The sequence below is a fragment of the Alosa alosa genome, chromosome 9, assembly GCF_017589495.1.
Source record: "Alosa alosa isolate M-15738 ecotype Scorff River chromosome 9, AALO_Geno_1.1, whole genome shotgun sequence".
NCBI lineage: Eukaryota > Metazoa > Chordata > Actinopteri > Clupeiformes > Clupeidae > Alosa > Alosa alosa.
Genome location: NC_063197.1, coordinates 28,095,255 through 28,122,089, shown reverse-complemented (window position 1 = coordinate 28,122,089; position 26,835 = coordinate 28,095,255). Strand labels below are relative to the sequence as shown.

At 44.9% G+C, this 26,835-nt stretch overlaps 2 protein-coding genes across 3 annotated transcripts in view; one reads left to right on the top strand and one right to left on the bottom strand.

The window, feature by feature from the left end:
- Positions 1–1,006: 1,006 nt before the first annotated feature.
- On the top strand, positions 1,007–10,577 carry prg4b (proteoglycan 4b). 2 transcript variants are annotated; one of them, XM_048253701.1, is made up of 15 exons: positions 1,007–1,210; positions 1,337–1,432; positions 1,916–2,035; positions 2,138–2,260; positions 2,423–2,506; positions 2,654–2,704; positions 3,993–4,064; positions 4,354–4,629; positions 5,416–6,297; positions 6,904–6,990; positions 7,556–7,692; positions 8,079–8,235; positions 8,447–8,572; positions 9,067–9,195; positions 10,304–10,577. In XM_048253701.1, the coding sequence occupies exons 2-15, from the start codon at positions 1,363–1,365 to the stop codon at positions 10,423–10,425; spliced, it is 2,436 nt and encodes an 811-aa protein (XP_048109658.1). In that variant the 5' UTR covers positions 1,007–1,210; positions 1,337–1,362; the 3' UTR covers positions 10,426–10,577. The 2 variants fall into 2 exon arrangements, with proteins under 2 accessions (XP_048109658.1, XP_048109659.1); XM_048253702.1 differs by lacking the exon at positions 2,423–2,506 and having other exon boundaries at positions 1,008–1,210.
- Positions 10,578–10,730: 153 nt separating this feature from the next.
- tprb (translocated promoter region b, nuclear basket protein) overlaps positions 10,731–26,835 on the bottom strand; it is a 33,426-nt gene continuing 17,321 nt past the window's right edge. Inside the window, 21 exon segments of the mRNA XM_048252355.1 lie at positions 10,731–11,009; positions 13,340–13,432; positions 15,646–15,764; positions 16,141–16,312; positions 16,612–16,710; positions 16,940–17,046; positions 17,777–17,868; positions 17,969–18,052; positions 18,171–18,343; positions 18,795–18,891; positions 19,700–19,846; positions 20,599–20,790; positions 21,750–21,827; positions 21,978–22,117; positions 23,344–23,631; positions 24,038–24,231; positions 24,312–24,385; positions 24,586–24,639; positions 24,641–24,783; positions 25,285–25,462; positions 26,462–26,608. Of these exon segments, the coding sequence (XP_048108312.1) occupies positions 10,978–11,009; positions 13,340–13,432; positions 15,646–15,764; positions 16,141–16,312; positions 16,612–16,710; positions 16,940–17,046; positions 17,777–17,868; positions 17,969–18,052; positions 18,171–18,343; positions 18,795–18,891; positions 19,700–19,846; positions 20,599–20,790; positions 21,750–21,827; positions 21,978–22,117; positions 23,344–23,631; positions 24,038–24,231; positions 24,312–24,385; positions 24,586–24,639; positions 24,641–24,783; positions 25,285–25,462; positions 26,462–26,608 (2,703 nt within the window). The 3' untranslated portion in view covers positions 10,731–10,977.

The window sequence follows — 26,835 nt, the reverse complement described above, 5'->3', positions numbered from 1 at the left end:
TCGTTGTCTGCTAAATGAATATAAATGAATGAATTTATTATCATTCTAAATAATAATCATAATATTACCAATAATAATAATATGTCTAGCAATAATATGGCCAATAATAATAACAAAAAATAGGATATTAACACAACAATTTCAGTGATTTAGCATTTTGAAACCATAATATGCCTATAATTATTTATTATTAGGCTAGCTTCTGATATTACAAGAGGTAGTCTGGTATTTGTCTGTGGTAGGCATAGGTCACATCCAGGGTCCATCCAGGGTGTGTGTGTGTGTTGACATCACAAACACACATATTGGACTATCATTCAACTTGCCTTGCCTACATTTGTGACGACGATGATGATTTAGCTGACTCTGAACAAAGTCATGGAATCATTCATTCTCGCTTGACTTAATTTGTTTGGCTGTTCGACAGTGTGACAGACAGGGCAAGTCATCGAGGGAGAGACGAGAGAGAGGGGACGTCTCCCAAAAGAGACTGCAGTGAATGAGTAAGAGGCTGGTTCAATGTCTGGCTTCTCGTAAACACCCACATATATTATAATATAATCCCAGGACACCCGCATAATAATCACTTAAGACAGCAGTAAAAATCTCTAAGATTTCAACGACCTATCAGTGTATTATTTCATTGTGTATCAGTGCCACACAAACTTAAGCCTATCCGAATAAAAGGGGTATATCCACATGCAACATGTGGGCTATAGGCCTGAAGTGTAAACGACTAAGAAGTTAGGCTACCTTGAAATTGAGCTTGACATGCGCCCCTATAAACTGACATACATTGACATATTGCAGGTTAATGGCAGACCGGACAACGCAGAGGTATTTAGAAAGTTCATGCAGAAAATTTTAAATAGGGTAGGCTAGTCTAATCAGCTCAAGGCGACACGCAGTGGTGTTGGTCATCATCTCCGCTGTGGAACATTTTGTCTTAAAAAATAAACAGAGAGATGGAAGGCCGGCCCGTGATGTCACTGGGCTTTCAGTAAACAGCATGAACGCTTGGTGCGCATCCACCAAATTGCACTAGTGTCGGGGATCCGCTGGCTAATGCATCAGACGTCTGCGAATCTGACACTTGTGGTTTAACTGGAGCGGCGGTGCCAAGTAGACAGACCCGGCCCAACCCTTTTCCCATATATAAGCCATCTGAAAAGTGGAAGGTGATAGATACCGCGCATAAAATCTCTCTAAGGTAAGACAAATTGCTTTCAGTGTCTGACTACTCCTGCTCTTCTCTCTCTCGCTCTCTCCCTGCGTGCTGTCATTTGCCAGCCAATTACAGTAGGACTTTGCTAACTCATCTTCTCGTCTTCTACAGGTCTTTGGTTATTTGACAGGTTCACAATGACAAGGTCTTCTCTCTATGCTCTGCTGGTGCTGGTGTGTGTAACATTCACCTACTCGTCCGCTCAATGTAAGTTAATTTGTATAACAGAAAGATTACCGGGGTGTCCATGCATCTGTAGGCTACCAAAACTTCTCTGTCACAGGTTTGTGTGACTCAGAGTGTATGCACAGCAGAGAGCACTGAACTGTAGTTCTCTGAATAGGCTGTATTTCTGTGTATGTTTGTGTATGTGTGAGTGTGTGATTATGCGTTTGTGTGTGTGTTCCTGTTTCAGTGTGTGTGTGCTTAACCCCTCATGATTCATGTGTTTGATGTGTGTTCTTGCAGTTTGCACAATAAATGGACAATTGCAGATCATTGACTATATCGTCAAGTCTTCATCAACTGAGAAATAATTCACTATATTCATATGAAGCCTAGAATATATAATATTCATGTAACAGTCATGTAACATAATACCGTATCACTGTCTGTCCATAAAACTTGAGAACTGTCAGTTGTGATGGTAGCAAAGCTGACCCCGATGACCATTTGTTGTTTCTCCCTCAGCGAGCAGTTGTACCGGGAGGTGTGGGGAGGAGTACTACAGGGGTTACCTATGTCACTGTGACTACGATTGCCTCACTCACGATGAGTGCTGTAAAGACTACGAGGCCAAATGCACCACACGTAAGATGCCATGTGCCTGTGTTGTTAATAACGATATATCGCTTTACAATAGCAGATAAAAGGCTTTGTCTCAGTCTTAATGTGTGTGTGTTTGTTTTATAGTTGGCTCGTGTAAAGGACGGTGTGGGGAGTCCTTTAAAAGGGGCAGACAATGTGACTGTGACCCGGACTGTGGCCAGTTTGGCCACTGCTGCCCCGACTTCAAGCAGTTCTGCAACACAGAGGGTGAGCTTGTCCCAGACTGGATAATCAGAGCTTATGCTACAATCGCCTAACCCAGCTCTACCCAGCATTCAATTTCCTCCCAATTAAGCAAAGAGATGACATTTTATAACTGCTTGTGTGTGTGTGTGTGTGTGTGTGTGTGTGTGCATATTAATGACACAGAAGTCTCAAAAGAGCCAGCCAATGCTGCTGCCGCCACCGAGGGGCCTAACCCATGCCTAAACGCTCACGCTAGCAAACCTGCAGGTATAATGATATTGGGCACAAACAATGTGATTTCACCTCAAGCTCAGACAGTTGTGATCAAACACTGATTGCATATATTAATTCAACCATACTTTAATACACACCACACAACGCGTGTTATGATCTAATGCAATCTTGACTCCATAGATCCGCCTCAGGACTCAGAGGCCCAAGGTGAGGGTGAAGTTGGGAATGAGGGTGAGTTATGGGACTAAAACACAAAGCTGCCTTGTGTGCTTGATTACCCTCATTCATCACAGGCTCTTAAAGCTTGTTTTGATTATGCCTACCTGATCATTCACATGTTGTATTCACTTGAATACTTTAACCATTGAAGGGATGTTGTGTGTACTATACAGTAACATATACTTATAACATACCTTTTACTCATATTCATCACTTTGTTCTTCTATGTTTATTATAATAACGAAATATATATTTGAATTTGATATGTTTATTTTCCTCTACTGGAAAGAACTTTGGTACAAATCTTGAATTAACTAGATATAGAGGGATAAGGAGGTAATGAAATACAATGCAACACAACATTTATGACATCTAAATCACAAGTTCGCCCATCAGAATGCTTAATAAGCATGTTTGGCTTTGAGAAACTCTCCTAAAAAGTGGAAGTGGGGTAAGTGATGGCTGTCAATCATTCCTATGGGTATCCCAGATGTCACCAGCACCTCTGCTCTTGAACACTTTTTTGTTTATCCCCCAAATTTGAATGATTTTGTGTGTAACACGCCTGCCCGTGCACTAAGCCATGCGTGCTAACGTTGTCTAGCAATGTCCCCACTTCAGACATCGGGAGGGGGACTGGGAGAGAGCGAGAGCTGAAGTCATCGTGTCGCCCACGCTTCACGCTTTTTCAATTGTAGAAGCTGGAGATGATTTCCCAGCAGTGTGTGACTCTCTGTGTCTGTCAGTTTGGTGTTGGACGGGTTCCGCTCGGCTCAAAAACAGGAAAAAGTGACACAGAGCTCAGCATGTGTCATTGCTCCCTTCATGCCAAGGATAATGTAACATTAGACCATGAACTTGATTCTTAATACCTCTGGATTTTACTGTCTGAACCAGCTTTGGGGTATCTGTCCACAGTAAAAGGACCCATCAGTTAAGACAAATACATTTTAAGATGCATGTACAGTATAAGCTAAAGCATGGGTTTTCAACTGATTGTGAACCAAGGACCACCATTCTGACTAATTACCCAACCCGAGGACCACCACTGAATAAAAATACTGATTCCCACATTGAAACTACATTACTGAATCCATGGACACGGACCACTAGCAAAGTCCTCTCGGACCACAAGTGGGCCGCGGACCACTGGTTGAAAACTCCTGAGCTAAAGCATTATGAAATAGTTGTTTAAGAAAACATTTACATTGTGACACAATATACTGTACATTTTAAATGTGATGTAATTTGTATCAATGTAATGAACATTTCCTGAACTCCCTGTTTTCTCTCTCGTCAGATATTTCAGATAGCATGTTGAGCCCAACTGATCCTCCTTATGAGGAGCCTCTGTCACCTGCACCTGAAGATGGTAAGACACTCACAAGAACACACACACACACACAAACATCTAATTCACAAGTTCTCCAATCAGGCTTAATTATCATGTTTGAGTTTGAGAAACTCTCCTAGACAGTGGAAGTGGTGAGTGATGGCTGTCAATCATTCCTATGGGTATCCTAAACATCATTAGCACCTGTCTCTGAAAAAGCAATTTCCAGACACAACGGACTGATTTGGTGTGTTTAAGGGCTCTCATCTGGTTGACAGTAAGTAACTGAATTAAAGCACTTTATACACCACTTTATATGCTTAACCAGGGATCAGTGGTGAACCAGACATACCAGAGGAGCCTCCTCTGCTTGAGGGCACAAGCGGCTATGAGCCCCTGGCAACCTCAGTTCCTGAGACCCCTGTACCAACCATCAACGTGGTGACACCCAAGACCAGCATGTCGGACGATGCTGAGGCAGTACTGGATGAAGAGCAGAAGGGGGACCCGCGTCTGGATGACCTCACCCCGCCCGCTGTCCCAGACCCCACAAGCTTCCCATCTCCCGTTCCCACCAGCCAAATGCCCACCATGATAAACCCAGGTGAATTTACACACCTATTCAGTTATCCTGACCGTAACGGTGAAGGGAACACCGGTGTATGAAGAGAGTTCTGGTTAGCCTGATGTAGCCCGACTCGAGTCAATTCCATTCAGAATTTGAGTCTGGTTCTGCTTCTAATTATGGGTCGTGTTTCAACTGATACAGGGGGAAAAAAGCCTCTGCATAAACTGGATAAACCTAACAAATCAGAGCAAAGAAATATGTGAATCCTTCTTGACAAATGCCTCAAAAGCTGTTTTCTGTTTGTTTTTTAAAGTTATTGTGCTGACAATATCTTGTACAGCAGACATGATAGAGAAATCTAAACATCTAGCTTTTCTAGCGACAGGCTTTTTCAAACAATATCAACTCAAGCAGGCTCATGTGACATGAATGACTAGGCACCATTGTTCATCTGTCCATCATTGTTTAAAGCCCGCCCGCCTTTGATTGTGATAAAAGCTCTGTATATGAGTGACATTTTTTTAAATGTGATAGCTTGTCTAAAAGTGTCAGAAAAAATCAACTTCTGTCCATCCACTCACAATGGTCCCACCTGGTGCTAAAAATCTCTCAAGAGTCTAGCCGCAGTTACCTAAATATTGCATGTTATTTAGATAAAAGGGGTGATTATCACACATTTCAACATAACATTTCCATATGACATGCTTTTTCTACTCCAATGCATTTTGATGCATTCGATCACCAGAGACCCTCTGTTGCAACCCAACCCTGTAGAATCATGAAAAGCTGACTTCTGTAACAAAACCTTTCCCTTTCACACAGACTCAACACCACCTCCCTCAAATCCATCTGACCCCGCCAGCACTCAGGCATCTACCCCAGCACCTGAGGGAGAGGACCAGGCTAGCATGACACAGAGTCCAGCTAGTGGACCCACAACAAACCCTGCATCAGATGCTCAGCAGAGTAACACGATCTTCGACGACCTGGCCACCACTGGCCCTCCTGAGGCACAGGATGCCGCAGAGAACGCCGGGACCCCAGCAGCAAAACCCACGGAGGCCCAGACCACGACCGCACCTCCACCCTCGGCCAGCGCGACTGTGCCCACGGACCAGACACAGGACCCCAAACCAGAGCCATCGGCCACTCAAGACCCCGCAGCAACCCCATCTGCGCCAGAGGTAACAGTTAAGCCCCTGGAAATGACCCCCCAGCCTCTGGAAACGCAGAAGCCAGGGGAAAACATGGCCTCCACAGAGGCCACTGTTGCCTCCGACGACCTGGCCACCACTGGCCCTCCTGAGGCACAGGATGGCGTAACGAACGCCGGGACCCCGCCAGCAAAACCCACAGAGGCACAGGATGTGGCCACGACCACACCTCCACCCTCGGCCAGCGCGACTGTGCCCACGGACCAGACACAGGACCCCAAACCAGAGCCATCGGCCACTCAAGACCCCGCAACCACCCCATCTGCGCCGGAGGTAACAGTTAAGCCCCTGGAAATGACTCCCCGACCCCTGGAAACGACGGCAAAGCCTGTGGAGAAGACCCCCAAAGCAACTCCCCTTCCCAGCAAACCCACCAAGGCCCCCAAAGTAACTCTCCTTCCCCGCAAACCCACCAAGAAGCCTGAGAAACCAAGCTCAGCCAATGATATCAATTTCCCTGGGATGGACAACTCCCGAGACTACCAGTCAGGTGGGTTTATACTCTCTTAGGGAAAATATTTTAGTTCTTGTCCTTTATTTGCCCTGCTGTTCATAAATGGTAAATAGTTTCATATGTGTGTGTATGTGTGGTGTGTGTGTGTGTGTGTGTGTGTGGGATGGGGTGGGGTGGGGTGGGGGGGGGAGGTTTACTCTTGCAACCCTCAAATTAGTCTCCCAACCCATCAAGTAATTCTCTGTGTTCGGCAGATTCCCCTCCTCGCTCTGCTTGTGCATTTCCTCTCCTTTCTCCATCTAGCCCTGTTCAGTTTCCCAACCACGCTGGAGGCAGTAAATGTCAATCCTAAAGTTATTCATTTTCTGCATGACTTGAGTCTAGTTCCTGTGTTCTCTGAGCTCACATTCAAAACAGACACTTCAGTGGAGGGTTCATTATAAACGCTGTTTTATCCTTCTCATGAAAAACCACAGACCTCCTGACCACAGTGCACTTAACATGAGAAGTGGCCACTCTTAATGGTTTGGGTTGATGCCTTCTCTAAACCAAGACTCTCTCCCCTCAAGGTCTTTGGCTAAATTGCTTCATTAAAGAGTATTTTTCGTGGTTTCCTTATTTTCATGTTCTTTCCCTGTGTAGACGACAGCAATGACACCAACCTCTGCAGCGGTCGCCCCGTCAATGGCCTGACCACGCTGAAGAATGGGACGACTGTGGTTTTCCGAGGTGAGAGCCAGACTCTGTGACACCCCCCAGTGCTCAGACTGACACATGGCCACACGAGGTTTTCTTGCCGTAAAACCAGGCGTGATGACAAAACCGAAATTCTCTGGGTTTTATTTCCAGGAAGAGGAACAATTTTTTAAGTAATTTTGACCCAGACTCTTTCATGTAAGCAAAATACATGGTTTATGGTGAACAGTTCAGATGACGATTAGAGAATAGACGTGAAAGGGCCTGCCAAAAGGACTTTAGATGCCCATCACCTGACTTTAGAACCCTTAATCAGTGTTAAACAAAACAATTTATAAATATAAAACAATATTTTTCATGGACAAATGCAGGCATCCCTTAAATCATAAATGAAACATTTTCTTCCTCCATAAATGGGTTGCCTGAGGAAGAGCCAGGGGCTCGAAACGTTGCACGCAAAATAAAAAAACCTTCCATGGGAGCTATATGGTGTGCGGATCACTCTCTTTTACTTTTGAACTCTTTCCTCTGATCCAGCACCCATTCGAAACGGTGAAAAGGGATGTGCTACTTAATTGCATGTGGTTTGTCCCTACAGGTCACTACTTCTGGATGCTGGACGCCATGCGGGTGCCAGGGCCAGCGCGGGGCATCACAGCGACATGGGGAATCCCCTCACCCATAGACACAGTCTTCACCCGCTGCAACTGTCAGGGAAAGACATATTTCCTGAAGGTATGGCAGCAGCCTGCAGTCTTAAGAGACAACGGGCATGGATTTCCCGTACATGGATTAAGCCTAGTCCCAGACTTCAACCATATACAGGAAACTGGCCCAGTAACACCCTACACACAGTCACAGGCCTTGGCCCTCGAGAAGAGAGAGCGCCCACAGCTGACTCCAGTTTGTCATTTTGAATTGCATTCGCGGTCATAATGGATTAGAGTTGTTACACTTTTCCATGGCATGGGATAATATGTGTGTGTGGGTGGATTAAACAAGGACGCTAGTGTTATTGATTACCATTGAACTGGCATTAAATTATAGTATAACGAGGCCTGCTTTACACAGGCCATTGCGAAGGCAGTTCTGTGTAAAAATGTGTGGGGTTGTTTTTGCAGGGTCGGAACTACTGGCGCTTTGAAAATCAGGTCATGGACCCTGGCTACCCCAAGGCCACCCGGACAGGTTTCGACGGTCTGACAGGTCACATCACAGCTGCGCTGTCAGTGCCTGCTTACATGGCGAGGAGGGAGTCTGTGTACTTCTTCAAGAGAGGTAAACACCTAGCATTTCATCACCTGCATTCCTAAATAAGATTCTATTTATGAATGACATTTTTGTTTTATTATTAAGTAACCAGATATATTGATCATTCCTACATTTATTTTTTTTTCTCTGAACTGGGAACTGTTGCATAGCTGTATTCTGACCCCATATGAGGTTCTTTCAATTCCTTCCTCGACACATCCAACTTTATCTCACACAGGCGGCCGGGTGCAGAAATATTCGTACGACCCTAAGAAGGCTCCCAAATGCTCCAGGAGCCAGCCGCCCAGCCAGCCCAACCAGAGGGTCCACTACGCTGTGTACACCCGCAGGACCAGACAAGCAGGTGAGCTCTGGGCCCCAGGGCTGAGCGAGTACATACAAATAGGGCTGAGTGAGTGTGGCAGAGAGAGTACATGCATACAGCGCTGAATGAGTACATACATACAGGGCTGAGTTAGTACATACATACAGCGCTGAATGACTGTGGCTGAGTGAGTACTTATATACAGGGTTGAGTGAGTGTGGCTGAGTAAGTACATACTGTACATACAGGGTTGAGTGAATGTGTGCAGATGACACTGTGGCAGTGGGAGAAGGCCTAAAGCGATACGCTTCGTGTAGTCTATGTGATAAGCAGGACTAAGCAGTATACCCACTTAAAAAGTATCACCATCTCAGTATACCCACTTAAAATAGGCAAGGATACATATTAACATTTGGGGTTGATCACAGTATACCCACTACAGCTAACAAGACTACATCACAGGATACTCACTGCAGCTAACTAGACTACACTACTGCACTTCAGGGACACTCAGAACTGCCTTTTCTCCCCAGAAACCTACCTGGGCAAGGAGCTGAGCATCACCGCGACCTGGAAGGGCTTTCCTACGACAGTAACCTCCGCCCTGTCCCTTCCTTCAAGACAGGCAGTGGATGGCTACAAGTACTACGTTTTCTCTCGCAGTGAGTACCACATTTCTGCATGAACCTTTTCATGGCTTTCAAGCAACCATAGATTATTATAAATCAGGTCTGTTGGTATTGGTTTTAAATAATTCGTTCAAACAAATTGGAGGAAAGAATGCTTGTGTGTAAATCATCCTGACCCCATCATAGGGTCCTGCAGAAAACAAAAGTATCACCTTGCCTTTAAATGCTCAAACAGAGGCACTTTAGCATAATGGGAAAAAGTTTCGTATACATTTTAGATCCCTACCGACAAGTGTCTCCTAACTAGGACTAGCAGCTGTTTTTGATTCCACAAACATACCAGCATCAAGGACACAAAGCCGAGCAGTAGTTAGAAGTATTTTTCTCCAAAACTACTCCAGATGTGGATTTGGAACACACCTCTGCTTTAATGAGTTGACTTAGATGGCTTATTAAAACAGAAGACCAGGATGAGGGCATCTTTGTTGATCTATGGTGTAAGTCATGTCTGGCATAGGTCTGGATCCTTTAGAACATGTGTGGGTGTGTTGTTAGTGTGAGTAATGAGATGTGCGAGACGGCCCAGAGCCCTGCGTGTGTGTGTGTGCGTGTGTGTGTGTGTAGGTGGGTGAATGGATATGGGCCAACGTGTGTGTTTGTGTGTTGGTGGATCAGTTGGCCTTCAGGTTTTTGGCAGGCTTCACGGACCAAAGGGAAGTCGAAATGCAGTGCAGCTTGCGTCTAGTCGTTGTGTCACTGAGGAAACAAACTCCGAGTGCACACTTTACACACACACACACACCCCCAAATTGCCCACAAGCTTTACCCTACCTCCCCATTACACACACTGAGCCTGGACTTTGGATGCACATGTTCTGGCATGTTCCATTTGAAATGCCAAACAGTTTCCACACCTGCTCCATTAGTCCACATGAAGCATCCCACAGATTATTCAACAATTATTTGAACTAAGTATTCTTAAAATCTAACAACAAATCTTTTGACTCTGAATAACATTTCCATTTCATTCATGGAATAGATAACCACCTTTTGGACAACTACCTTCCTTTCACTGATCTATTTTGAATGGAGAGCACATGCTCTGTTGTAAAGGCCCTGCTCTGTTTCCTGTGCCCTACAGCGCGCCACTACAGCATAAGGATGGACGGGGAGAAGCCAACGGTGACCACGCCGCCCCAAGCCCCTCAGACACAGAGCACGTCCCAGAGCTTCTTCAACTGCCCCAAAACTGCCCAGGCCTGAGGGACAGGGGGAGACGAGGAACAGCAGAAGAATGCCCACACACACCTACATATCCATTGTAACAGTTTCACAGACCAATTGCACAATTTCAACCCAATTTTGCTGCTCTTATTTCTTCATTGTATGTGCCTTCTTATTTACTTTTTATTGTTTACTTGAATGTTATGTTTGTCTGTGGACTTAAATTGGTAGAATATGTCTTGTCTCCACCGTGGGATAGTGAGAAACGTAATTTCGATCGCTTTGTATGTCTTGGCATGTGAAGAAATTGGCAATAAAGCAGACTTTGACCAAATACCGACGTATTGAAGTTCAGTAAAAAAAAAAAATCATACTTTATTTTACTTTGTCATTGATCACAATTGCTGCTAACAAACACGTGCACAAAACACATTCTTCTGAAGTAGGAAAAAACAAACAAAAACAAAGCAAGCACACGAACCACAGGACTGGAGATCTGGCCTAAAGCAGAAACAGAGATGCCAAGTGGAACTGTAGTTCTAGGATTAAACTGGGGGTTTAAGTAAGAGCAGAGCTCTGCTGGAAATGTCTTTACTTCAGGGAACGATCTCGGAATCCCATGCCTGAGAAGGAGAAAATGGACAATCAGACAACAGACAACACTACACGCTTCACACTACACGGCCTCAACGCCTCCCTGTGTGCAAAACTGAGTCAGATTTTTTTGTACTGTCCTGTGTTATATATATATATATATATATATATATATATATATATATATATATATATATATATATATATATATATATATAATATATGTTTATATATTCTCCAGTGTGGATTAATCCAAAGTGTTTTTTCCCCCTTCTGAGAAACGCATTCAGATCCTCATTAGCCATGAACCAGAGTCCTGCCCAGCTTCAGGTACCCAACGGGTGGCCCACACATTTTGTTTGTTTGTTTGTTTGTTTGTTTAATGTAAGCCAATTTCAGCAACTAAGGCTATTTAATGGCCAGAGCATTGTGTGTTAGAGAAGGTTAAATATGTTTAGAGAAGCTTAAATATGTTTTTTTTAAATCTATGCTAGTAATATTCTGAAACCTTCAAAAGGTGGGATCTTACTAAAAACATCAGCTATGGAATTTTGGTGATAAAATTACCCACACATTTTGATGAAACAGGTGAAAAATATATCGGTTGCGTCATACGCATCACGTGCATACGTAACAATATTTTATACATATTTTAGTAACACATCCACAATAATATGCCTGTATTTCAAGATGATAAAAGCATTTAAAATGCATTGGTTTCGTGCGGGGGCCCTCCTAAAATTCTCCAGGCACTTATACTTTTACTTTTAAAAATCACATGCACAGGATCTGCCTGCAGTCTTTCAGAACGAAGTGGCTGCTTACATTGATTAAAAAACACCTAAAGATGACTTGACATTTTGTTATGGTGGACAGAGCAAGCTCGTTTATTTCCCAATATTGCTATTGCTCAGATTGTGAGATCTACTGTGATCCCTGCAAGCATGCTAGATTTCTCCTATGCGTGGGCAGAGGTAGGCCAAATTTACTCCCATTCAATCTTGCCCTCAAATAAACGGGACAGTGCCACGTTTTATGCCTATTTGTATAAAGTTTAATAGGCTAATGCATAATCTGGTGTAAGCCATGCAGCCACATTACATTGTTTGTGTTTAGGCAATTAGCCTAAAAGGTTCATGATTTTATAATGAACGAATCATTCCTTCATTCTTTTATTAGGCAGTTACACTTTGGTACTTGGATGTGTTTGGTACCTTGACAGCTACCACATGCTATGTCTTGTGGGTAAAAGTAATTTCTTGTTTACACTGCAAAAAATGAATTCTAACCAAGTGTTATTGATCTTATATTAAGATTAAAAAATCTATTTGGTATTGTTTTTACTATCAAAAGACTTACGTAGCGCCCTCTCAAAAGATAATTTAAGAAGACTAACTTATTTTAAGGAGTCTTATCAAGACAAATTTGCTCAACACACTGGCAGACAAATTTGCTTGTTTTTAGGACAAATTTGCTTAACGCACTGGCAGACAAATTTTCTTGTTTTCAAGATGAGATGTCTTAAAATAAGTCTTTTTTTTTTTTTTTAAGTTAAGTCAAATGATTTCATAAAAAAGCGCTAGGTAAGTCTCTTTATACTGAAAACAATACCAACTAGTTTTTTTTTTTATCTTGATATAAGATTAATAACACTTGGTTAGATTTTGTTAGATAAGCAGTTTTTGCAGTGTATGTATGTGGACTATATGTGTTTGCGTGTGTGTATGTGGACTATATGTGTTTGTGTGTGTGTGTGTGTGTGTGTGTGTGTGTGTGTGTGCGCTTGCTGTATGTTCTTAAGGCTGCTGAAACAACTGCATTTCCCTGTGGGATAATTAAAGTATATCTATCTATCTATTTAATGTAGGCTACTACCTGGACACTGCTGTTAATTTCAGTTAACAATGTTGACCATATTAAGTTTAGTGATGTGATTTGCAGGGTGGTGTTTGAAGGCTAGACTGTACCTCTGTAGCCTATGACCTGGCAAAAAACCTTTTCTTAAACGTGTCTGATATGGTAGACTGATTTTAACTCGGTGCGGGTATCGGTTTTTATTTAATGCTGGTTGGGTCGGGTGTGGAATTTAACTAGCTCTGCTGACGGAAAAGGGGTCGGGACCCATGCAGGACTCTGCTATGAACTGCATGTTAGTTCAGGCATACGACCTCTCCATTTACAATACAGGTACAATACAGTATGCATATGTAGCATGTGTACATCACTAGTAGGTAATGGGTGTGTGTGTGGGTGTGTGTGTGGGTGTGTGTTGGTGTTTTGGGGAAGACATGACTAAATGAATGTTCCAGTGTTTGTGTGTTGGTGTGTGTGTGTCGGTGTGTGTGTGTGTGTACTGTACCTCTCTTGCCAGGGCCAGATTGTGAGTGTGTCCAGCGTTGCAGCTGTCTGCCGGTTCCTCCTCTGCCTTTGGGTTGCTGAGTGCTACTAGTGTCTAGGGAATGGAACACACACACAGATTAAAATACAGATTACAGACACAATTATCTGAACACAATATGTTTTTTTTTTTGTGTGTGTGTTGTCACAATACCAAAATTATTGTTGTATTTCATATTGTTTGGAATTCATAAAGTTTATATATTTTGTTAATAATTTATAGTACTTTATGATCTGCATAATTACTAGAAGCTACAAATATTATAATAATTGGAATACTTCATATTGTTTTTTAATACACTTAGACATATCTTTAATGTAGTGTGTAGGTCTAATTGAGTGCACATTGGTGGTGCGTAGGTGTTATTGAGTGCCTATCACTTTATTAAGTAATATGTGAGTAATTCGCATTCAGTCTCACAGTTTTAGGCTAGTGAAAAATAATAATAATAATAATAATAATAAATAATAATAATAATAATAATAATAATAATAATAATAATAATAATAATAATAATATTTATTTATATAGCGCCTTTCTCAGACTCAAGGTCACTTTACAAAGTCAGCACAAACAAAGCAAGACAACAGACAACTCATCGCAAGGCATTTGCGATGAGTCAAGCGGTTGCAGAAGGTGAAAAGTGTTCCTGAAACAGAAAGGTCTTGAGGTGAGTGAGCTCTGAAGAAAGGAGAGGAGGGACCGTGACGGAGGGATTGAGGGAGGGAATCCCAGAGCTTAGGGGCCATGGCGCTGAAAGACCTGCTACCCAGGGTAGAGTTCCAGAGCTTAGGGGCCATGGCGCTGAAAGACCTGCTACCCAGGGTAGAGTTCCAGAGCTTAGGGGCCATGGCGCTGAAAGAGCTGCTACCCAGGGTAGAGTTCCAGAGCTTAGGGGCCATGATGCTGAAAGACCTGCCACCTAGGGTAGAGAGTCTGATGCGGGGGACAGAGGGGAGATTTTGATTAGAGGATCTGAGGGAGCGGGAAGGAGTGTAAGAGATCAGAAGGTCACAGAGGTAAGGAGGAGCAAGGCCATGGAAGGCTTTGAAAGTGAGTAGTAGAATTTTGAATTTGATTCGGGACAGAACAGGTAACCAGTGAAGCTGAGAAAGAATAGGAGTGATGTGTGCAGATCTCTTGGTATGAGTGAGTAGTCTGGCTGCAGAGTTCTGAATATATTGTAGTCTTTGAAGTGATTTAGTGGGGAGGCCAATGAATAGGGAGTTGCAGTAGTCTAGGCGGGATGTAATGAAGGAGTGAACCAGGGTCTGTGCATCAGTGGTAGAAAGGAAGGGGCGGAGGCGGGCAATGTTCCAGAGGTGAAAGAATGCAGTTTTAGTGAGGAGGGATTTAATGTGGGGGTCGCAACTGAGTGAGGAGTCAAGCAGTATGGCAAAGGTTTCTGACAACAGGAGCGGATTTGACAATTGTACCATCAATGTTCAGACTGAGACTATGATATTTGGACAGCTGAGGCTCGGGGGTGATGAGAAGGATTTCGGTTTTATCTGTGTTGAGTTTTAGAAAGTCATCTTGCATCCATAGCTTTAAATCAGAAAGGCAGTTGCGCATAGGGATCAGGATACGTGGATGCAATTCATTATGTTTTCTGTCATTAGATAAAATAAATGTTCAAAAAACAAAGTCGAAGAAAATCTTTCTGGGATCATAGAAGAGATAAGTGACTTGCAATGTTCATTTATGATTTTGGCGAGCACTACACAAATGACACATGACTTGAGTTTGCAGGATAGTTAGCAAGGAACTTTCTCCAGTTGTTGCCAAGGTTGCTTAGCCTATTTCTGAAAGTAGGCTTAAATTAACTAAATCCCATAGCCTTGGTAGGTTAGCAACACAAAGTTGAGAGATGCAAGTGAGCAAAATAACTTAACATTAGCCTATTATTTTTTGATGCTGTGTGGCCACAGCATCATTTAAACCAGCTTGAAAGCTGTGCATGTGTATGTGTCAAAAAAGACATGCAGGCTAGGGGAGGCACTAGAAGCATGCCTTGCGCATACGCATTTCACTGCAAAACAACGCCGTCATTCTTGAAAGTATCGATATTAATTAAAGTAGGTATTGTGACATTTTTAAACAGGTTATTGCGATACTCGGTGCAGTATCGGTGCACCGTGCAACACTAGTGTGTGTGAGATGTGTGTGAGATGAGAGTGTGTGTAAGAGTGTGTGTGTGTGTGTGTGTGTGTGTGTGTGTGTGTGTGTGTGTGTGTGTGTGTGTGTGTGTGTGTGTGTGTGTGTACCTGTGGAGCTGGAGGAGGGCTCCTGGCTAGTTGAAGGGAGACTGGTCTCATCAGTGGCCTGTCCAGGCTCCTCTGTTTCAGTCTGGGACATGGGCTCCACATTCACCTCCGTGGTCACCCTGCAACAGAACATACACGCATCATTCCTCAGGACAACTTTCTATGAGTTATTGGGTGACGGACTAGATTCATGTTACCCACATGTTAGCGAGAGAGAAAACCAGACAGATTTAAAGACCCAGTGACTGTGTGTGTGTGTGTGTACTTGTGTGTGTGTGTACTTACGTGTGTGTGTGTGTGTGTGTGTGTGTGTGTGTGTGTGTGTGTGCCAAGCATGTATGCATGTGTGATGTGGCGTGCGGCGTGTGTGCACGGGTATGTACGTGTAATGGTGTATCGCAGCGTGCGTGTGTGTGTGTGTGTGTGTGTGTGTGTGTGTGTGTGTGTGTGTGTGTGTGTGTGTGTGTGTGTGTGTGTGCGCGCGCGCGTCCTCACCCTTCAGCTTCTGGCTCCATGAGGACCTCGTCCCGGTCGTCTCCTCCGCCAGCACCCCCTGGGGCAGTGAGGCTTGGTGTGGATGTGGTTACCAGGGGAACAGACTGGGAGGCCGGCTCTGGGGTCTCCATAGTGAAGGTGTCCATAGAGACGGTCTCAGAGAAAACGGTCACTGCATAGGAGAGAATAGATCTTCATCTGGACACTACAGAAATGTAAGAACTGGCAAAGCAAAGCTGATAAGTTGTACACAGAAGAGAAAGGAGAGGAATGGTAAGGAAAGGTGGGTTTCTGTTTTTTTTAAGTGTGTGTGTGCGTGCATGCCAGAAGAAAGTAAGGAGTTTAAGTAAGAAAGAGAGTGTGTGTGTCAGGAAAATAAGGAGTTTAAGTGTGGGGTGTGTGTGTTTATGAGAGAGTGCGTGTGTGTCAGAGGAAATTAAGGAGTTCAACTAAGTGTGGTGTGTGTCTAACCTGGAGCTGCCACCTGTAAAGGTGTGGTGGGGACACTGCGTCCTCCAGATTCCTCCTCTTGGGACGCCAGGAACATTGGACTCTCATACATACCCAGCCCTGAACGAACACACACACACACACAGTCAGGACTGACATCACTACACAAACCACCTAGTCCTAACTACAGATCACCATTTACAAATTCCTTAGGAAAACAGCCCTTAATCAGGAAAGGAGTAAGGAAGCATTATTTATCTGTTTACAATGACAACTGTGGAACACAGATGGATGTCAATGCAGGCTCAAGTCAATGTCTTGCAAATACAGTAGACTTGTCTATCCATACCTCCTTGAGAGGCCAGCTGGCCTAGATCAGAGTGAGACGACGTGGACTGGGTCATGTCCTCCAACGTGCCGAAGCGGAACCGGGGAACAGTGGCCACCTGAGGGGATCTTTGGATCAGCACATAACCATTAGAACCATTAGAACGGACCTGACAGAACCTCAGTCTGCTTATGATCGAGCACTGACAACACAACTTCAAAGTCATTTGTCATACTGTAGGTTTTAAAGGCTGTATCAGCGATAGCTGGGATAAGTCACTTCTGTTGATGTTCAAACAAAACAGAGCGCTAGCTCGCTGCTCCCTCCCCCTCCCTCCCGTCCAATTAAAACTCTCCTAAACGCGCATCTCGTCGGTTTATTGGTTGAAACACTTTATTTTGCATTTGAGTGGTTGCCAACCCTTGTTGATAGCATTTGTTTTTGTATACAGATCTCGGAGCCTATAGGCTGCCTACTGAGACGCGTTTTTTGACAGCCTGCTTATGGGGCAGGCAGCTAGCGGATCGTTAGGAAAGATCTGATGAATGTGATCATTTATATATTTGGGCCTTTTTTGGGCCTGAAATAGCTGATACAACCGTCAAGGGAGGTAAGCATTATATACCTTCCAAAAGGTCAACTTCAGTATCAGAGACCAGAGTGGTCCTCACTCTGTCTAGTTTATAGACTCTTTCAACAAGGTAAACAAAAACAATGCTTGAACGTTCTATTTGGGCCCCAATCTACTTCCTCTGCATTAAGATAACATATGGAATGTTAAAAAGGAAGTCTTGTGGGGCCAACTATGATGCTGATAATGGAACTCTTGACAGGGTCCATAGCTATATTCGTACTTACTGCAGGGGCTCAGTGAAACTGTCCGAGCGGTTGGGGACCACCAGAATGGGCGTGCTGGGGACAATGCGGTCATCATTGTCAAAGTTCATTTGCTGCCGAGAGAAAAGAAAATGGTGTCATGTCAGGTATCATGAGGCCAATAGTGTATGACTGCAGCATGTAAAAGGGGAAATGCTGAACCAACACACACACCGTTTCAGACATCATGGAGCTACTGTTGGCTCCTGGAGTGAGAGGCATGGACCGCCCTGAGGAATGGAATCGGACTGGGAAGCGCTGCAGAGAAACACAATGAAAGTGAAGTGTAGCTGTTACAGGTTCTTTGTTAAATTCAGCATGGGCCCCAAGGTGTCTGAGACACCCCCTGACCTTGAATGACCTCTTGGACACAAACCTGCACCAGTGAGGGGGGAGCGAGCTCAGGGCCGGGCGGAGGAAGGATGTTCAGGCGGGGGGGCAATGGTGGTCGCCTTGGCGACTGTGGGAGGCGAGGCGTCGAACTGCTGATCGGTGCCTCTCTGGGCGAGTCCACGGAATGGGTCTCGACACTAGCATTAGCTGGCTCCACTAGATGGAAATTGTAAAACAGAGTGTGTAAGTGTCTGCATGGGCATATGTACTTGTTACTACAAACACACACACACACTTCTGAGGGGAAATAACTGTTAAAACTGTCCTGAATTGCACTGAGGTAGAATATTCCACTCTTCCCTCCCCAGGGTCTAGGAGCAGGCATCCTGACTAAAGAACAAACACTCTAAAAACATGTACAATATTATAATCTGCAACGCCATGTGCCTGGTGGAATACAGAGATAAGGGGACCTAGTCACAAGTTTGATCCAATAAACATCTACGAGCCTCAATGTGAGGAAGTGGTCGTCAATGGCAAATCCAGACAAAATGACAGCCATATCCTCCTGATATGACACACGGGGAAGTCTGGTAGACCATGGCTGACACGCACAGACAAGAAAAGGGGGGTGGTGGTCAGGTCGAGGGGAGACAAACAGGCGTACCGTTGAACGTCTGGGAGTCGGCGACGCGTTGCTGGGTGGAGTCCGTCGCTCCCAGACTCTCCTCCGTCTCAGTGCCCTGGTCGGTCGCTTCCGCCCCCTGAGAGGAAATAAAGCAATACGAGAGATGAAAGCAAAGCGACTCAGTTGAATTCACTTTTCCTTGACACTTGCTGTCTCACACATAAAACCAGACAGAGAAGGGAATTCTGGGAACAGACAGGACAACAAGCTGCCATGGTGGTGATGCAATATGGCAATCATGACCGGTGCCATGACTCACTTGCTCCCATGACGGTTTCAGGACATTTAATGACCGCCAGTGGACACACAGAAGAAGACAAGCAGGCACGCCCATCCAATTACAAGCAGGCACCACCCACCCACCCACACACACAATCACAGCTGCCAAACAATGAAAGGTCACGATGTGCAAGTGGGAATGTCTACATAGACACATGCACAGTGTGTGTGTGTGCTTACCAAATGATTGTGTGTGTAGAGTTCCTGGACTCACCTCTTGCTCATCGCCCTCGTACGCCTCGTTGCCCTCTCCACCTGTGTGTGTGTGTGTGTGTGTGTGTGTGTGTGTGTGTTTAGAGCTCCTGGACTCACCTCTTGCTCGTCGCCCTCGTACGCCTCGTTGCCCTCTCCACCTGTGTGTGTGTGTGTGTGTGTGTGTGTGTGTGTGTGTGTTTAGAGCTCCTGGACTCACCTCTTGCTCGTCGCCCTCGTACGCCTCGTTGCCCTCTCCACCTGTGTGTGTGTGTGTGTGTTTAGAGCTCCTGGACTCACCTCTTGCTCATCGCCCTCGTACGCCTCGTTGCCCTCTCAACCCTGTGTGTGTGTGTGTGTGTGTGTGTGTGTGTGTGTGTGTGTGTGTGTGTGTTTAGAGCTCCTGGACTCACCTCTTGCTCGTCTTGCTCGTCGCCCTCGTACGCCTCGTTGCCCTCTCCACTACCGCTCCCCTCGTTGCTCTCCTCGCCCTCATCGCCCATGCCGCCGTCGTCATCTTCGTCCTCCTCCTCCTCTTCCTCCTCCTCTTCCACATAGTCCTGTTCACAAACACACTCGTCAAGAGCAGTGCCACCTTCTTCATGTTGAGGTCAATGCCAGGCGTATAGCCAAATGGAGAGGGTAGCTAGTATGTTTGGCTCAGTGAAGCTTTATGGTATTATAGTATAACCTGTGTGTGGAGTATAGGTGTGATATTTAAAAGGAACCGTATGTAAGAAATGTATTTCAATTAATCATAAAATGGCCCTGCTATGTCACTAGACATTAAGAAATCATGTTAATTTCAAATACTTATATCACTGACAACAGCAGTCCAGCCAGGATATTGTCATTTAAAAAGTGAAGTTGTAGCCCTCAAATGATGTTGATGTTGTGTTTTGTCATGTCATGTCGTGTTTTGGCCTGATGCGCCACCCTCCACCTATCTACTAATCACGAAGTGTTTCGGCAACCGGGTTGGCAACCTCGAGTCAGGGGAGAGGGGGAGGGGCTCTACACCGCTCTACAGTAATTTAAAAAGTGATTGCAGTACCAGTTTTGGCCACAATCTTACATATGGTTCCTTTAACAGTAACCGTAATCAGTGAGTAATCCTGCTTTGTGTGACAATATGTATCAGTTTCTCTTTTAAGATAACAAAAGTAACATCTCAGTCACTCGTTTTAAACAATCAAATGATGACAAAGCTTCTGACAGCTGATCTAAACAAACAAAAAAAAAGATTATCAAATAAAAAGTACTCTTTTAGAATGCTGTAGTGTGCACTAGGAGGTGAATCGATTAGAACTACCTCCTGCTCTTCCTCCTCCTCCTCCTCGACCTCTTCCTCGCTCTCCTGCTCGCCCTCCGTCTCGGAGTCGCTGACGATGACGATGACACTCTGCGGCACGCAGTCACCCTCCTGCGAGGTCTCCACAGGGACCGACTGAGAGCCGCCTGCCTCCTCGTCCACCTCGGCAAGCACCGGGTAGTCCTCAAGCTCCTAAACAAACACACACACACACACACACACACACACACAGTCAACGGATCAGACCGAACAGATCAAATTCACACACAATTAACAACCGACCATCACTCAAAAATAGCTTATAGGTACTAGGGCTGTCACTTGAAAAAATCCTGTTTGATTTGAGAGACATAAGTGTTCATTGAATCAATTGTAAAATCGATTTTTCATGTCTAAAGACGTTTCCATTTTCAGTGCCAAATATAGGCCAATCCACAAACAACTAACAGGCATTAGGACGAACGTAAAGAGGGCACTTGTAGACGCAAGCCAGCAATATTTCTGATGATTTATTGGCGTGAAGTTTTGTGCACAATGACAAACAGGAGTGCAACATTCTCGAAAAACAATAAGCCGAGTGGACTGCCATTACATCAGTGACAAACATTACTGCAGGCTTCAACGTAGCTGTGTCTGATTTTAGGATTAGAAATGTCAAACAAATTTCGTCTACGTAGAACTCGATTGCAGTTTGCATAGCCTACCGCTTTGTTCTTCTTCATAGTTTGATATGCCAAAAATCCGAAGTACTTCCACATTGAACTCCTCAAGTTATTAGGGCCCATCACTTGTCTCTCTCATGTCACACAGCTTGATTGCGTTGTCCTCCATTTTTGCAGCATAACAGCTGATTGAAACAGCTGTTTCCAGTGCGTAAAACTGGTGGGAATTTTCTTTTTAGCTTTCGCAATGCTTACTGCACTTCGGAATTCTTTTATATTCTTATATTCTTGTTTGTGAATTTTGTTACATTTATCCTTTTTATTTGTTTAATCCGTTTAAAATTAACAGTGTACATATTTGGTTAAAATCGATTCCCTATTTTAGTTTTCAAAACTTGTGTTGTTTGGTCCAATCGATTTTCGAACGTAAAGTGACAGCCCTAATAGGTACACAACTCTAGTCTGACACACACACTTTCTCCTTCATACCTGTGAGGCATCTGGAGCGTCCTGGCTCTCGCCGGGAACAACACTCTCAGCCTCTGTGCTGTCCTCAATCACCTCCTCCTGAGAGACACACACACACATACACACACACACGAGGTGACAAGCGTCAACCAAGAAGGGTTTCCTGCAATTTAGTACAGTATGGATGTGTTCTCTCTAGCAGATGAAAAGCAATCCAATCAGAGTTTGGAGTGCGTGTGTCCGACTAACCTCTGGCCCAACTCTCTGGACGAGGCGGAGTTTCTTGGGAGGTTCGCTGGGCTCGTCGGGGGTCTCTGTGTCCGCACTCGTCCCCTCCTGCTCCTCCTCCCGCAGACGCTTGCTCATGGAGGAACCAGGCGTAGCGGACACTACAGCCAGGTCACAGTGGGGTCACATTACGGTACGTTTATTCATTTAGCAGATGCTTTCATTCAAAGCCACTTACATTACGTCAATTATATTACAGGGCACAATGGTGGAAGCCGAGAATTGAACCCACAACTTTTCAGGCTACTGCATGCCAGCCCAGCGCCACTATGCTACCACCGCCCACAGCCCACACAACATATTCAATGTCAATTTTTTTATATTTTAAATGAAATCATAAATACTACCTTCTACATATACAGTGGGGAGAATAAGTATTTGAACCCATGCTAAAGTTGACTAAAAAGAGGAATATAAAATCATCTGTTAGAAATTGAGCTTAATGCCTTAATTAAAAAAATGAGTAAAAATACAACCATTAAGGACACCAATTTTCTTAGTGAATGAAGAATGTATCGTAAATAAATAAATGTTCATCCTTAAATTACAGGAGCAATAAGTATTTGACCCCTATGTTAAATTCCCATAGAGGCAGGCAGATATTTTATTTTTAAAGGCCATTTATTTCATGGATCCAGGATACTATGCATCCTGATAAAGTTCCCTTGGCCTTTGGAATTCAAATAGCCCCACATCATCACATACCCTTCACCATTCCTAGAGATTGGCATGGTGTGTTTTTTCAGTTAGCCTACTAGCTGGTTTGATTTGCATTGAACTCAATGAGCAACACTAAATGAATGATGATCCGTAATGGTCATCCGATAGCCTAGTCATATGGGTAGACATTCAGTGTGTTTGAAATAATTAATTCAATAATATTTTCCATCTTTGCAGAGGAAAAAATGTTTGTAAAGGGAATTAAAAAGCCTGTCTCATATAGAAGCCTGTCTCTAATACTAGCCGGTGCAGTTTGGCGATTTGGGAAAATAAAAGCCCGGGCTATTATTTGGAGTTTTACGGTATGTGAATATATGTGATGCGATCTAGGAACACACCACATGGTGCAGTTTTACCAACTTATGATTCTGATACCATCCTAGCAACATCCAAGATTTTGGGAGGATGGTATCCTGGATTTTGCTAGGAGACAGTGTCCAGAATGTTGCTAGGATGGTATCAGAATATTAAATTGGTGAAATTTCACCAGAGAGGGTAAAAAGGGAGCAAAAATCAAGGATTTTTGAGTGAATCATGTGGTGGGTTTCCCTAGATCGCATCACATATGAGTATTATGAAAGAAGAGAGTAGATATAGATCACATTACCTGTGCCAAACACTGCCGTGGAGGTGGAGGGCCTCTCCACCTGTGAACTGGGCGTGGCCTCCATCATGACGGTGGCGGGCGGCGGCTCCTGATTGGCCGGCTCGCTGGAGGGCACGGCCTGCTGGGTGGGCTGGACGAAGGCGGTGGCCTGGTTCTGGTTCTGGCTCTGGGGGTTGGTCATCATGGAGGAGGCCAGCGAGGAGGACTGCACGTTGGGGCTGGTGGAGCGCACCGTGCCACTGGCACTGCCGTACATGTGCTCCACCGGACCCTCGCTGGACGGCTGGGCTGCAGGGAGGAAGAGGAGGAGGAAGGGGAAGAGGAGGAGGAAGAGTAGGAAGAGGAGGAGTAGGAAGAGAAAGATGATGAAGAGTAGGAGTAGGAAGAGGAAGATGAGGAGGAAGAGAAAGATGATGAAGAGTAGGAGTAGGAAGAGGAGGAGGAAGATGATGAGGTAGAGGAGGAGGAGGATGATGAGGAGGAAGATGAGGAGTAGAAGGAGGAAGAGGATGAGGAAGAGGAGGAGAAGGAGGATGTTTATGTGCAAGGAGGAATCAGAAGAAAATGCTTTTGACTGCAGTCACAGAAAACAGATGCCCATCGGAGGTCTGCTGTATAACGATGTATGACCGTGACTACAAACTGCGCACACCAGGGCACACATTTGGCTACTGCACGATAACCGATAACTCACCCTCCTGGGTCTCCTGGGTGGTGGGCATGACCGTGGCGGTGGGAGTGGGCGTGGGCACAGGAGCCGGGGTGATCATTGGCCGGATGCTGGCGCGGGGGGTGGGCTTGTTGCCCTGGCTGGGCGCAGGCTTGCTGGGCGTGGCCACCACTGGAGTGGGCTTGATGTTGGCCGTGGGGGGCTCCGAGGAGCTGGCGCTAAGAGACAAGTGATACCTCAGTTATTATGGGGTTGAAACCCTGTGTGTGTGTGTGTGTGTGTGTTCTTTCGTATGTACCTTCCGCGATCTGCTGCAGGGGTGGGCTTCAGGGTTTTTGGTCTCTGCTCAGTGGTCCGCTGCTGTTCAGGCACCTAAAATGAATGATATATTTAGTGATCATGTACATTATTAACCATTGGACTTCAGGTGTGAGGGTGTGTGTGTGTGTGTGTGTGACAGGCCCATGTGTTGCTCCATGAGAGAAGTGCTGGGCCAAGCCACGTGTGTGCAAGCGTATGTGTCGCTGTGTGTGTGTGTGTGTGTGTGTGTGTGTGTGAGTGAGTGTGAGTACCTTGCTGGGTCCGGGTTCGGCGGGTTCCTCGCGGGGCTCGGTGTGGCGGTCGTGGTTGCTCGCTGAGGGGTCCCGCGAGCTTCAGCCCTGCCCCTCGACAGGCCCCCCTGATTGGCGAGCGGAGGGCCACACGCACCTCCAGCTCCTCCCGCTGCTGACGCAGCTCCTCCATCTCCTTCTGGAGCGCCTCCTTCTCTCCTGGGGGCAGGGGTGGGGATGAAGGGACAAAGGTTAGAAGGTCAGAAGGTCAGGGGCTGCAATCACAGTCCCCGCCTAATGCAGGTTGAGACTGAAATATTCACAAACTGACCATGCTGGACTCTTCAAACTTGTATATGTATGAAAATATGTACAGTGCATACGTACAAGTGATTTCTTCATTTTCTTTTTTTTAATATATATACACATTTTAAAAATATTTTATAAAAATCTCAAACAAACTTTTTTTAAGTTTTCATTATGGGGTATTATGTGTAGAATTTTGAGGGGAAAAATGTATTTAATCCATTTTGGAATAAGGCTGTAACATAACATCTGGAAAAAGTGACACGCTGTGAATACTTTCCGTATACACTATATGTATAAGTGTACAAGTAATGTACTAGCACAGATAACCATGAGCACTGTGTGTGTGTGTGTGTGTGTGTGTGTGTGTGTGTGTGTGTGTGTGTGTGTGTGTGTGTCTGCCCAGCGCCTCACCGATGACCTGGCGGATCTTTGAGCGGGCTGCAATCATGGTCTTCTTGGTGCGCTCCTCCTTCTCAGTCACCTGGTGGCGCAGCGCCTCCTCCTGGCTGCTCTTCTCCTGCACCTCCTGCCTCAGCCGAGTCAGCTCCTCCTGCGCCGCACGCGCCTCCGCCTCCCGCTCGCCCACCGTCTGGCACACACACACACACACAGAAACACACACACAGAAACACACAACACACACAGAAACACACACACACACAAAAGATTTACTACCATGCAGGATGTTCCACAGATGCTCCATCAATGCTTTAGTAAACATGCCTGCGGCCACATCTCATTTATAACAATATGTCCATTTGGCATTCACATAGACATTTCCAAAGTCGGGCTGTGCCCAAAATATCAATAATGCATTATGTATTTATACATAAATTTAATTTAAGATCTCTGTGGGCCTTAATTGATGTGTTTTTAAGTTGTGCGATCCAAAAGACTTTGCCTTTACTGTTATATAGAATTATTCAGAACAGCTGTGAACTGTTTCGTCGCTTATTGTTATTATTCAGACACAATGCGTATTGATACACATCATATCGTGAAGTTAGGCAACACCCAACCCTTCTGCCAAGTGTTCCATCTGAAAAGACAAAAGGGGAGCTGGAGCGCTACAGGTATCCCTTGTATCCTCTGGTGCTCTTGGAAGGGTTAAAAGTTCATAAAGCAGTTTGGAAAAAGATTTCCAGGTCCAGGCACTCAGTAGGATGCAAAAAATGATCATTTATTATTAGGGACTAAACCATTAAAAAACATCAACGCGTGTCGGCTCACCAGCCTTCATCAGGGTACTTATAGACCCTTTCAACAATAAAAACAAAAACAATGCTTGAACGTTCTATTTGGGCCCCAATCTACTTCCTCTGCATTAAGATAACATATGGAATGTTAAAAAGGAAGCCTTGTGTGGCCAACTATGATGCTGATAATGGAACTCCTGAAAGGGTTCTATCTGAAAGCTTGCCCTAAGGAAGAGGAAGAGGAAGAGTATGTGTGTCTTTCTAGGGCTTTTCTGGACCTTGTGGTGGTAAAGTGGCCTTTAGGGTGAAAAGTCATTTTTTGTTGCACTCTAGGCACTCACAAGACATACACGGACGGACACACACACACAGTTTCTTTGTGTTAGCTCCACCTTGTTGAGGGTCTCCAGCTGTGCCTCCAGCTGGGTGGTGCGGGCCTGGCTCTGGGTCTGAGATTCTTTGACCGTCTGCAGCTCCTGGGTCAGGGCCTGCATGGCCTCTGGGTCTGGAGCCGGGGTCGCTGCTGCCGCCGCCACCATCTACAGAATGCACAGAAACACACACACACAAAGAGAGAGTCAGCACAAATCAACAGATTTCAATCAGACAAATTTTACATGGCTGAGAAAGAGATCCAAGCTTGTTCACTGAATCCACTACTATATAACCTATTGGACTCTACAGAACTACAAAGTATTTCCAAATAGACAATTCGCCAAGAAATCATGGATTTGAAGTTTGTTTTTTCCTTTCCGTCTGGCATACT